We start from the raw sequence: 13,279 nt of genomic DNA on the forward strand, positions 1-13,279 counted from the left end.
TATAGTCATTGGTATTTTCATGATTGATTCTTTTACATCATCAATATTTGACCATAGGAAGACTTGTGAAACATCATAATGAGACTGGTAGGAGTACCAATTTAATAAATCCATCAATTACAACTCTGGTCCAACTAAGAGTGCCTTTTTCTTTATTTCATTCATGACTTCAAGATGAGATTGAAGAAAATATCTTATGGGTAAAGTATAAACCAAAAAAGGATGCATGCTTGCATCATACAGACTTCAAAGCAGGAAAAGATACTAATTCCAAGTTCCCACAATCCATTAGAGTACAAAATATTGAACCAGTCAGGATCAAACTACTGGCAGTTTTCAGAACTAGACTCCAGTACTGCATTCTAATCACTGTGCCACCACAGTTCTATGATGCCTCACTAAATAATTGCACCACTTAATAATGAACGTTGGGGTCCCAACTGTGGTTGTAAGTTGCAGGCTACCTGAAGTTTGAGATCATGTTGGGAAATGTCTCAGCTCACCACTAGAGGGCAGGGAACAGGCCACAAAATCTGTCTTCTTCAAAGGCAGAAAGAAAGTTTGCAGGTGTGGGGAAGGGAGGGGGAGGATGAGGGGGAAAAACAATTGTTCACCGAGACATCCCATCAACTGATGTAATTTATTTGAATTGACTAGAATTATTTTTTGTGCCAGAGATTTCTTCGATCTTTACTATTGAGAAGAAGACATATGGCCAGCTTTTGAATTTACCCCATGTTTTGTAGGTGATGACTACAAGTGGTGTGCATCAGGAAATTCCCTCTATCTGATTGCTTCAGAAAAAATAATCATAGACCTTCCCTGTTTAAACAAATTCCCATTTGTATTTAACTGCACTTCTTTTTACACATCCTATTGTGTATGAATTAAGATGACTAGTAAAGACAAATTTACAGTTCACATTTAACCAATACATTTAGTCAGAGCTCACCATAACATACTAAAATATGTCAATAAATCAGTAATGTCAATAAATACATCAATACGTTAATTTGTTCTGTAATTGTGCAGGGAAGCGGAACAATGATGATGAGGGGACTGGAGGATAAAACATATAAAGAAGGATTACTGGAACTAGATATGTTTAGCCTTATGAAATGAAGAACAAGGGGTGACATGATAGCAGTGTTCCAATATCTCAGAGGTGGCCTCAAAGGAGTCAAACTATTCTCCAAAACACCTGAGGGTAGAATAAGAAGGAATGGGTGGAAACTAATGAAGGAGAGAAGCAACTTAGAATTAAGGAGAAATTTCCTGAGAGTTGAAACTATTAATCTGTGGAACAACTTGCCTCCAGAAGTTCTAAATGCTGGATGTTTTGAAGTGCTCTCCAAAACATACTACATTTATAATTGCCTCCCAGGAGGAAAAGAAAGAAAACTTCCTTCCTATTCAAATCTCAGGGGACAGGGCAACATTGAAGGTCAATGTCTCTTTACATTGTTCTTTGGTTTAAATGTCGAAGTGGGGAAGTTCTCGAACATGTACATATAAAAAATATCAGGCAATAACAGATTTTTTTAAAACTTTCTCTTCATGAGCTGGTGTTTATCATTCAGCTCAGGTCTCATCACAATGATAAAACACTTGGGAAGAAAGATACACACCAGTAAGCCAGCACTAGAGGAGATCATGGAGAAGATCTCCACAGCCACCGTATATTTTCCCCTTGTGCTTAGATAGGTTGGAATAAAACACAACCAAACACTGCAGAAGACTAACATGCTGAAGGTGATGAATTTGGCTTCATTGAAGCTATCAGGTAAATTCCTAGCTAGAAAAGCAGCAGAGAAGCTAAGCAAAGCAAGAAAACCCATAAAGCCCAAAACACAGTAGAACATGACTGAGTCTTCATTGCACTCCAGGATGACTTCTTCAGACATTGACTGTGCATCAAAATCTGGGTATGGTGGGGATGTTATCAGCCACACAGCACAAACAGCTATTTGAATAAGGGAGCAGGATAGAAGAATGAAACTGACCATCCTTCCCCCCACACATTTCCTCAATCTGGAACTGGGTTTGGTGGCCATAAATGCTAGAACCACAACAAAGGTTTTGGCTAAGACACAAGAAACCGCCACAGAAAAGATGAGGCCAAAAGCTGGTTGTCGAAAGAGACACACAATCGTATTGGGCCTCCCAACAAATAGAAAGACACAAAGTAAAGTGAGGAGAAGAGAAACTAGGAGTATATAAGTGAGATTCCGGTTGTTAGCCTTAACGATGGGAGTATCTTTGTGTTTCATGAAGATTGTTATTACCAAAGTTGTAATTAAAGAAAAGCAAAGAGAAAGAACAGTCAGACTGATCCCCAAGGGTTCTTCATAGGACAAAAAGGTGATCTGCTTTGGAATGCACATATTTTTCTTGGGATTTGGATATTGATCTTCTGGACATGGAGAGCAGTCATCTATGTCTGAAAAAGAACACAGCGGAATTGATACAGTTGATTACAACCAGTGTTGTATCCCAGTGTCTTAGTCCCATTATATATGGAAATTTCCTACCCTTCTCCTTTGATATTTTCCCCTCTGGACATAGCTGGCAATCATAGCAACAAAACAACTTCCCTTCTTTCTTGACCTTGCTGTATCCTGTCTCACAAGGAGCATTACACAAAGATAAAGGTAATGCCTATTAATGAATTAAGAAAAATATATTAAGATACAGAGGGGAAAGAAAGTGCTTGGAGAGTTACTGTGGAATCAACAGATTAAAAATAAAGTAGTGGGATGACATAATTTTAGATGTAACTGCTCTGAAATTATAATTAATTAAATCTCTACAATAATTTTATTGATAGCCTTCATTAACCATCATCCCTCATCAAAGACAATTTATCTGCTAGTTAAGTAAAGATGTTGGTTTTCTTGACTTTTGAATCTTGATGTCAGCAAACTGATGAGATTTAGTGTGCTGGCTTGCAGCTTTTCCTTCAAAACCATGATAATCATTGCTCATAATGAACAGGGGACCAGGAAAGGATTCAATATTCAATAGAAATTGCTAGAAAAGTTTTAAAAAAACCACCTTAATGATATCTTTCCCTTTCCAGGAAAATTGTACCTAGGTTCGTCAGAGATACTTTGACACTTTCATCAATAAAAATATATAAATGAAGGCAAACAAATCTAGATTGAAAAAACTAACCTGATTAAAGCCTACTGGCCATGTGATGGAATCTACAGAAATATTGAAGAACTTGTCTGCTGGAACTGTGGGATCTATCACTCCAACTTTGACCCTTGCAAATGACTGATTTGAGAAAGTGATCCAGTTGATAATATCAAATCCACCAATGAATTCTCCATTTGTATCAAAGGAGATCTTTTCACCAACACTATTGTTGAATCTGACACTTCTCAGAAAAGAATGAACCTGAAACACAGAGGCAAACAGAGAGGAACAAACCAAGGGAGGGGGAAATAATTCATATATTCAAAACATACATATGAATGTTTCTTTAAACAAAGAAAATATAAACCCTTTTTTATTTTTGTTGTAGGCCAGTATCAAATAAATAACATGACAATCATTCTTAAATAGCAATAGTGGTTACATTTCAGATTTCTGAAATAAAATAAACAACCAGCAAACAATAAAATTAAGCTCTGTAGTTTAATTGTGAAAGCTACTTAAGCCATATAATTAGTAATAAATATGTAATAAATACTAGGATGTATAACACTAGCATATAATTGCATTCATTTCACACAGTAGCAAGGTTATATTCAAAATGCTACAAGTTAGGATTCAGCAGTATGTGAACTGAGAACTAAGAAGTACAAATGATTTTTTGAAAAAGCAGAGGAACTGGAAATCAAATTTCTTGCATTTGCTCAATTCTGAGAAAGCAAGGTAGTTCCATAAAACCATCTACTTCTGCTTCATTGACCATGTTAAAGACTTTGATTATTTGGATCACAAGAACCTATGGAAAGTTCTTAAAGAGTTGGGAGTACCAGACCATTTTAACTGTCACCTAAGAGGCTAATATTTGCTCTGCCTGATTTGGCTTGGCATCTCATAGGCTTCCTGCCATGAAAGGCTGGAATATGTGGGGAGGATGAAAGGGCAGTAAATCTGTGTTTGTATGTGATGGAAAATTGGAGGGGGAATGACAGGTGATAAAGACCAGAGCAGTCAGATTCTGTTTGCACCAGCATCCCAAGGACAAGCACCTTGAGAAATTTGTGAATTATCCGGAAGGACCTCAGTATTTTCAAAACATCTTGGTGAACTATAGTTTACTGGAAATGGAACTGATCTCGGGGTATAAGAATGGGCTGTGGATGAATCTTTTTTGTATCTTGCAAGCATGGGAGAATTCAGAGCTGCCGTGACATTACTGCAAACAACACCTTTAGTAAAAGAACCCTTTGCTTTAACTAAATGGAGTTGAGGGTCTTTCTTTCCTAAGGGATCAGATTGGGGCAGATCTGACACCTGCATGCCAGGCAAGAAGCAACTGTTAGAACTAGACATGGAACAATTGATTGATTCAAAATAGGTAATAAGTACAACAAGTCTATATATTGGACCTTGCTTAGCTAAATTACATGGAAAGTCCATGTTGTGAAATGCCAAGCTGGAGGAATCACAAGCAAGAACTAGAATTGCTGGGAGAAATATCAACAACCTCAGAAAGGCAGTCGATACCACTCTAATAAAAGAAAGTGAAAAGGAACTAAAGAACCTCTTGATCAGGTAAAAGAGTAGAGTGCAAAACATGGCTTGAAATGCAATATTAAAAAGCTAAGAATATGGCATCTGGTCCCATCACTTCATAGCAAATAGAAATGGAAGAAATGAAAACAGTAACAGATTTTATTTTCAAGGGCTCCAAGATCAACGCAATACTGATTGCAGCCATGAAATTAAAAGGTTGCCTGCTCCTTGGCAAACCTAGACAGCATATTAAAAAGCAGAGACATCACCTTCTCAACAAAGGTCTGAATAGCTATGGTTTTACCAGTAGTAAAGTACAACTGTGAGAGTTGGAGCATAAGGAAGGCTATGCACCAAAGAATTGATGCTTTCAGACTGTGGTGCTGGAGAAGACTCTTGAGAGTCCCTTGGAGTACAAAGAGATCAAATCAGTCAATCCAGCTAAACAGAGTGTCCACATCAGCATATCATATCTGATATGCTCAAATCGCCCAAGGAGCTGCTGATCCAGTTCTACAGAAGAATTATTGAGTCTGTTGTGTGTACCTCTATAACTGTCTGGTTTGGTTCTGCAACCCAACAAGACAGACACAGACTTCAGAGGATAATTAGAACTGCAGAAAAAAACAATTGTTACCAACCTGCCTTCCATTGAGGACCTGTATACTGTATGAGTCAAAAAGAGGGCTGAGAAAATATTTACAGACCCCTCCCATCCTGGACATGAGCTGTTTCAACTCCTACCCTCAAAACGACGGTATAAAGCACTGCACACCAGAACAACTAGACACAAGAACAGTTTTTCCCCGAACAACGTCACTCTGCTAAACAAATAATTCCCTCAACACTGTCAAACTATTTACTAAGTCTGCACTATTATTAATTTTCTCATCGTTCCCATCACCCAACTTCTTCCACTTATGACTGTATGACTGTAACTTTGTTGCTTGTATCCTTATGATTTATATTGATATTGATTGTTTCTTAAGTGTTATACCTTAGAATTCTTGATGACTGTATCTTTTCTTTTATGTACACTGAGAGCATATGCACCAAGACAAATTCCTTGTGTGTCCAATCATACTTGGCCAATAAAAAAAATTCTATTCTATTCTGAAAACCCTGGAAGTGGCTAGGCACCCAAAGGGCAAATAAGCAGGGGGAAAAGGATAAGGATAACACTTGTGGATAGGGAGGAAAGGGGTAAACTTTCAATGCAGGGAGTAGAGGGTTAAGAACAAAGCATCTCCTAGAAAAGAGCTTGAGTTTTCCAACAAAAAAGAAGTGCAAAAGGGCCAAAAACTATTGTAAATTCTTAATTTTTTTTAAATCTCTGAATTTCCTTTATTTTAAGAAAAAAAAACCCTTTTCAGTTTTTTTTTCAAATTTTCCAATTCTTTTTTCAATTTTTAAATGTCTTTTTTTCAACTAAAGATTGGATGAGATGGTTAGATGGTTAAGGGCCTCTGGTGGCTCAGACTGCTAAGACAGTCTGTTATTAACACAGCTGATTGCAATTACTGCAAGTTCAAGTCCCACCAGGCCCAAGGTTGACTCAGCCTTCCTTTATAAGGTAGGTAAAATGAGGACCCAGATTGTTGGGGGCAATAAGTTGACTTTGTATATAATATACAAATGGATGAAGACTATTGCTTAACATAGTGTAAGCTGCCCTGAGTCTTCGGAGAAGGGCGGGATATAAATGCAAATAAAAAAAAAGATGATGTCATCAGCACAAGGAACTTTAATTCTGGAGGACAGGGGAGGACAGGGGAGTCCGGGGATGCTGTGGTTCATGGGGTTGCAAGACTCTGACAGGACTTAGTGACTGAATGCAGGAGTTCATGATTTAATAACTGGTTGTTCAGCAACCATCTGAAATTGCAACAATGTGGAACAAGTGGTACTTATGACTTTCTTATTGGGCTTGTATGATCACAATCCTGGAATCAGTAACTGGTCAAGTGCAGAGGTGGGTTTCAGGTTCTGAACAGTTCTGGAGAACCGGTAGCAGAATTTTTTTTTTTTATTATTGAAAGAGTTTTAAAAAACAAAAACATTTCCCCCCTTTTTCCCCCCTCCCTCCCAAACCCCCCCCCCCCGGCTTCCCGGGTCAATCACAAGGTATTGTTATACATAAACCAAACATAGAATAAAATTTTCCCTTCCAATCCAAATAACCACATCCAAAGCTTTTCATCTCCCAACCCCCTCCCCATTACATAAAATAACTTTCTAATTATTCAAAGGCAATCTGATATTTCTTAATCTGATATCTGTTTTGTAGATAATCAATCCATTTTTTCCATTCAATTAAATATCTTTCCTGCGTATTGTCTTTTAAAAACGCTGAGATTTTAGCCATCTCAGCCAAATTAATAACTTTCAATATCCATTCTTCTATTGTAGGTATCTCTTCTTTCTTCCAGTATTGTCCAATCAACAGTCTTGCTGCTGTTATTAAATTCAGAATCAATTTAGTCTCAATCCCTGTACAATCCGTTATAATTCCCAAAAGGAAAAATTGTGGCAGGAACTTTATCTTCTTCTTCAGTACATTTTGAATAATCCACCAAATTCTTATCCAAAAGACCTTAATTTTCTTGCAAGTCCACCAAATATGAAAATATGTAGCATCATCACAATCACACCTCCAACATTTCGCTTGGATATTAGGATACATACATGATAATTTTTTGGGATCTAAGTGCCATCTATAAAACATCTTATAAAAATTTTCCTTAAATTCTGTGCTTGTGTAAACTTAACATTTCTAACCCAAATTTTCTCCCATGTTTCCAACATTATTGGTTCCTGAATATTCTGTGCCCATTTTATCATACAATCCTTTACCAAATCCTTTCCGAATCTATTTCAAGCAACACATTATACAATCTCTTTATATGCTCCTGGGTCTGATTTCTAATTTGCTTTATTAAATTTTCCTCCTTTGCATTATACCAATTTTTGATCTTCTTTCCATCTAGCACTTATTTGCCCATATTGAAACCAAGTATAATTCCTCCCTTCTTCATTTAATACCTGTAATGATTTTAATTGCAATCTACCTCTTTCAGCATACAAAAGTTCTTTATAAGTAATCATTTCCTGTTTCTGTTCTATATTTATATTCTCTATTGCATGCCTAGGGCTCGCCCATATAGGAATCTTGTATTCTAATTTATAGGAATATTTTTTCCAGACCATAAAGAGCACTTCTCAACACATGATTCTTAAAAGCCCTATCCACTTTTTTTCCATAAAATAAGTACGCATGCCATCCATATAACAAGTCATAACCTTCTATATTCAAAATTCTTTCCTCTGTTAAGTTAAACCAGTCACTTATTACTGAAAGGGCTACTGCTTCACAATATAGTTTAAAGTTAGGCATTCTTAAACCACCTCTTTCCCGTGAGTCCTGTATTATTTTCATTTTAACCCTCGCCTTTTTACCCTGCCATATAAATTTGTTATTCAAACTTAATAACTCTCCTTCCCTCCTTTCAGTATAAAAAAACTCCGTTTGTAACAATCCACAAATAATGCTGCTTCATCGTACTAAAAAATTTTACTTTCACTTTCAGATGCCATTTTAAAAGTCAATTAATCAAAGACAAAGAAAGGTTTCAAGTTTCAAAAAGGGAGTCAGTACTTGCCGTGCTGATTCTGCATCAAAGATCGAACGCTTGTGAAATTCCCGTCTGCTTAGAATATCAATCAATTTAATAAGTCCTTTAGAGCAGAAGCGACATTCCCACTCCTTTTTCCTGATAAAAACAGGAGCGTGCTGAAGTTGGAGGGAGTGGAATTCGGTGGGGTCATAAATCCAGGAAAATTCGCTCTTGAGAGCAAACCCCCTGTCAGACCTGCCACTTTCCCACAACTCTGATAACCTCTTTCACCCAGAGGTTATGCTAAGCTCAGTGAACAGTGATTTTTTTTCTGTTTCACTGACTTTTACAATCTTCTAGCACGGAGTGCTCTGTTAGAGCACCCAGCAGGAGGGTGACATCACTGGAGAGCCCTCGGTAGCAGAATTTTTGACTAGTTCAGAGAACCAGTAAATACCATCTCTGACTGGCTCTGCCCCCATCTATTCTCTGCCTCCTGAGTCCCAGCTAATTGGGAGGAAATGGGGATTTTGCAGTATTCTTTCCCTGCAGTGGGGGGGAATGGAGATTTTACAGTATCCTTCCCCTGCCATGCCCATCAAGCCATGCCCTCCAAGCCATGTCATGCCCACCAACCCACGCCCACAGAACTGATAGTAAAAAAATTTGAATCCCACCACTAGTCAAGTGATGTCACAACTTCTAACTGCATCACTTAGCAATGGAAATTAAGGTCCCAATGACCATCATTAAGTAAGGGCTGTCTGTAAAATTTATAATATAATGGAAGATAGATACTTTTAGAAAGTAAAATCTAAAATTAATTTAGAAAATACTTTTAGAAAATTATTTAGGAAATTAAGAGCATGAGCCATTGAATGCAGTACTGCAGGCTACTTCTGCTGCCTGCAGTTCGGCTGTTCTATTGTCACTGGCTCAGGGGTGACTCAGCGTTTGATTCCCTTGGATAAATGAGGACCTGGATTGTTGGGGGCAATATGCAACATGCTGAATCTGTAAACTGCTTAGAGAGGGATGTAAAAGATTGTGAGGTTTAAGTGCTAAGTTAATTTCATTGAGAGAAGCATATTCTAAGGAATTTTGTAGAAGGCCATTTACAATTTTAATATCATCATATGAATGTTTTGATTAGTAATCCATTATTACATCTCATTTTTGGATTCTCAGACATCAATATCCCTGGAGAATATTGTTTGCTAGAGTTTAAGGACACATGTTGCAGCTACAGATATGGTGGTTTCTGCACTACTCTTCTAACAGACTTACCTGCCACCATATTTGATTATGAAAATGTTCCTTTCTTTCTTTCATCATTGTTGATTTTCTAGATGATGATATAGAGAGAGATTGCAAAGCATGTGCCACAGCATAGACTGCATTGTAAATATTGTAACTCTGTCCACTCATGCGTGTTTCAAACACAGATGTGGGAAGGGTCTCAAGCCTTTCCTGTCCAGTACATTTCTTCTCAGTTGTCTCAACTTTTGAGTTCAAAAAGAAGCAGTCGAATGCCTGTTCCCAGAAATCTTTACGAAAGTGATCTTGATGATTGTTGTTTGGATTTAGTTTTTGAAGAAAATCCTGGAAGCCTGGGACCTCCTTTGTGTGAACTGCAAAGGATAAAGTACCGTGTAGAAAATGGACATCCAAAGATTTATGAACGGCAACTGAAGTGTAATCTGTCTGAGCATTTACAAGCCAGATCTTTTTCTTCTTTGGTATATCCTCCACTTCTGAAAACTGGAGGAAAGTTCTCAGAAGGGATAGGGACTGAATTTCACCATATAAGATTATGACATTGGCTGTGCTGTTCATGAGAACATGGTATATATGCAATCCTTCATCTATGGTATCAGTAAAATCACTGTAAAAAGCTACATTTGGTAATTCTGCTATGAATTCAGTGCAGATGCCATGCTCAGAAAATGTGGGGAGCACCTCCTGGATAAATTTCTCTCCTTTCTCATCCTTCACTACAAGAATTCCAATCCAGATCCAACTAAAATACAGCAATAACTGCAGGAGGCCCTTATGTTGGTGGGATTCATTCGGAAACATTTGTTGGAAGAAAACTGCTTGAGTCTCTTTATCCATGACTGGAGCAGAGCCATAGGTCAACTACAGAAAGATAAACATATGCAATTGCAAAGTTCTATGTGAGCCTCTGAAAACATATATATTCATTTCAGTTGGGTGTCTTTGACCTTATACACTGAAATTATGCAACCACTTATGCTTATTAGCAAATATCAATCAAGATCTCAGTCTTGAAGTACCAGAAAATACTTCCTGGAAGTAGTTTCATTGTGAATATTTCAAACTTGAACCTTAGCTCAATGTCTGGAATTGGGGTATGTTTTGCTGTGTCATGCTGCTATTCTGATCATATCAAGGGGAAAAAAAATCTACTTATCTGAAAGGTCTCTCCTTTTTACAAAAAGAAGCCTGAGCCAAATAGATGTCTGAGAAGGTATGGCAAAATGATAATGCATATATCTTCAGCACATCTTACCTGAGGAATTTTATAGATGCACAATACAGTTGCCATGTGAAGAGAGATGCCCGATGCCCCAATGACTGTAGCCAAAGTTTTTGGGACCCCACACTTGTAGTTAGGGATGAATTTTCCCTGAGTAAAAGGCAGCAACATTGAGGCAAAGTAAGTCCAACTTGGATTAAAATTGTTGTTAAAAATGTGGAAGCCTATTGTGACGTTGGGTAGAATCTGGGGGTTTTCATTGATCTCTTTTGCAGTAAACACTAAAGCCAGGATATGCTGGTAATTTTGAAAAACTATTCTGTAAAACAAAATTAAAAACAACACAATAAGAAAGGTCTGTTTCACATTGTGTGCCTTCCAATTGTTCAGTGTAGCATATTTTGTAGAGCGTGTTTAATAATTCTTATTTCTATGTTTCTATATATGAGAATGGTTCACTATCAAATCACAGCTTTTAAGAATGGCTTATAAGTAAAAGGAAATTGCTACATTTTGGTACCAGAAATGTCAAATGAAAAAAAACTTATCATGGGAAATATGTGCTTTCACTTCCTTAATAATAGTACCAATTGCTAAATTAAGCCATACTATATATTAATAGATATTGAGATGTGATCTCCATTTCACCTTTACCTGGAAACTGAAGTAAAATATAACATCAGATAAAATAAACCTAGGCATTTTCTTTTAGATGTTTATATCATGAGATTTTGCCATTAGAGGAAAATATTTCAAGAATCATATGATTAACCAGCAAGGTTCAGAGCTTGACAATAAATTAATGATATACTTACAAAACTCCATCTTGAAATCCCTGAGAAGGATCTTGAATGAAATTAATGGGATTAGAAGATGCAAAGAAGGCAGAAATAATGCCAGCAATATTAATGTCTCCAGGCTGATGATAAGTGTGCCGCATAGGAAGAGGCTCCTGAAAATCACATTGAAGGCTAGGATTCTTGCACACCACTTCAGGCAATACTATTAACAGCAACTCCACCAATACTAACATCTTCCATGAGTGTCTTCTTTCTGTGTACAAATGCCTCTGTCTGCTACAAGATCTTTGAAACAGACTAAAGAGATCTGCCTTCTGGAGATGTTTTTCAGACAAAACTAGGGAGTGCAACATACTATCAACTCACAGAGCTTTGGGGCTCCCAGCCATGGGTTGGAATAGGATGGGGATAATAAATACTATTATTTGATGTCAGTTCCTCCTATTTTCATGGAGTGCCATAGGATTTGGAAGAGGCAAACTGACTAATTTCTTAATGATAGTGAGACAATCACATATGGGGAGAACGTCAAAATGTGAGGGTCTCCTGAGGCAGGAACGTATACGTTGCAAGACAAAAATATAATCATTAGATCCATAAATCAAAATAGAGATTTAAATACAGTGTATAGATAGATAGATAGATAGATAGATAGATAGATAGATAGATAGATAGATAGATAGATAGATAGATAGATAGATAGATAGATAGTTTTCTGAGGTTTTCATGGGTGTTTGTATGTAGGTCTTTGGTTATTCAGGTTTTCTCCCGCATAAAATTGGAAGTGTCTTGGCGACGTTTCGATGAAGTCTCATTCGTCATCTTCAGGCTTCACTTCGTGCTTCTGGAAGCAATGTGTGCTCACAGCTGTTTCTTCCTTTTAACTGCTAGTGGGGGTTTGAACTGATTGGGTGGGAGCTTGGCTGTGCTCTGATTGGATGGGTTTTTTTGGTGCTCTGATTGGCTGGGGGTGTGTCCTGTTTGAGTGGGGGCTTGGTTGTGCTTAGTCTGAGTTGCAGGGGGATTTGAGCTGGTGAGCTGCATTGCTGTTGTTTGGCTTCATGGTTGTGGCCGTGCTACATCTTCATAGTGGGTGTCAGTCTGCTGCATGTATGGATTGGAGGGGTTTGAAATAGCTAATATTGCAGCTGCGGTCTGGCTTCTGGTCCTTGGTCATGCTTCATCATCAGTGTGGGTTTGGGTTCCTACTCAAAGTCAATAGAGTCATTAAACTCTACGTACCACAAACCACCACCAAAATCAGGAAAAACAAATTACCCATATCAATAAAAAAGCTTCAATCCAAAAAAAAAAAATCCCTTTGGAGAAAAAACAAAAAGGGACATGTAGCTAATTTCAAAAAATGCTACAGAGATATATGCAATCAAATAAAAATTGAATGTACCAATTACCACACCAAGTAAGAAGAAGAACTTCTGCGCACAAATTCCAATTGTGCTTTTTATAATTTTGTGAACAACAAACTTAATGACTAGAGATCCATCCCACCACTAAAAGAATCTAACAGCAAAGAAAATAATGATGAAACAGTTAAAGCAAACCTCTTTAACACATTCTTCGGCTCAGTCTTTGTTAACAGTAATGGCTCATACCTGCCATTCCCCAACTGCACCAACAACGACCTAACACATATAGATTTCACTGAAGAAAAT

The 13,279-nt window shown here is 37.5% G+C and overlaps 1 protein-coding gene across 1 annotated transcript; it reads right to left on the reverse strand.

Annotated features, from left to right (window-relative positions):
- Window positions 1–1,541: 1,541 nt before the first annotated feature.
- LOC131198001 (vomeronasal type-2 receptor 26-like) lies at window positions 1,542–11,839 on the reverse strand. The gene is made up of 6 exons (XM_058182510.1): window positions 11,622–11,839; window positions 10,840–11,125; window positions 9,594–10,445; window positions 3,175–3,402; window positions 2,532–2,658; window positions 1,542–2,440 (listed from the first exon to the last, which is right to left on the reverse strand). Exons 1-6 carry the CDS (start codon window positions 11,837–11,839, stop codon window positions 1,542–1,544), a joined length of 2,610 nt encoding a protein of 869 aa, XP_058038493.1.
- Window positions 11,840–13,279: the final 1,440 nt, after the last annotated feature.

Source organism: Ahaetulla prasina, chromosome 4, assembly GCF_028640845.1.
Source record: "Ahaetulla prasina isolate Xishuangbanna chromosome 4, ASM2864084v1, whole genome shotgun sequence".
Lineage (NCBI taxonomy): Eukaryota > Metazoa > Chordata > Lepidosauria > Squamata > Colubridae > Ahaetulla > Ahaetulla prasina.

Excerpts from the sequence above, each read along its gene's own strand:
- LOC131198001 (XM_058182510.1), bottom strand. The coding sequence starts at position 11,839 with ATGTTAGTATTGGTGGAGTTGCTGTTAATAGTATTGCCTGAAGTGGTG. Across the intron at positions 11,126-11,621 it reads GGATTTCAAGATGGAGTTTT|AATAGTTTTTCAAAATTACC; the intron begins GTAAGTATATCA and ends TTTGTTTTACAG. Across the intron at positions 10,446-10,839 it reads GCATCTATAAAATTCCTCAG|TTGACCTATGGCTCTGCTCC; the intron begins GTAAGATGTGCT and ends ATCTTTCTGTAG.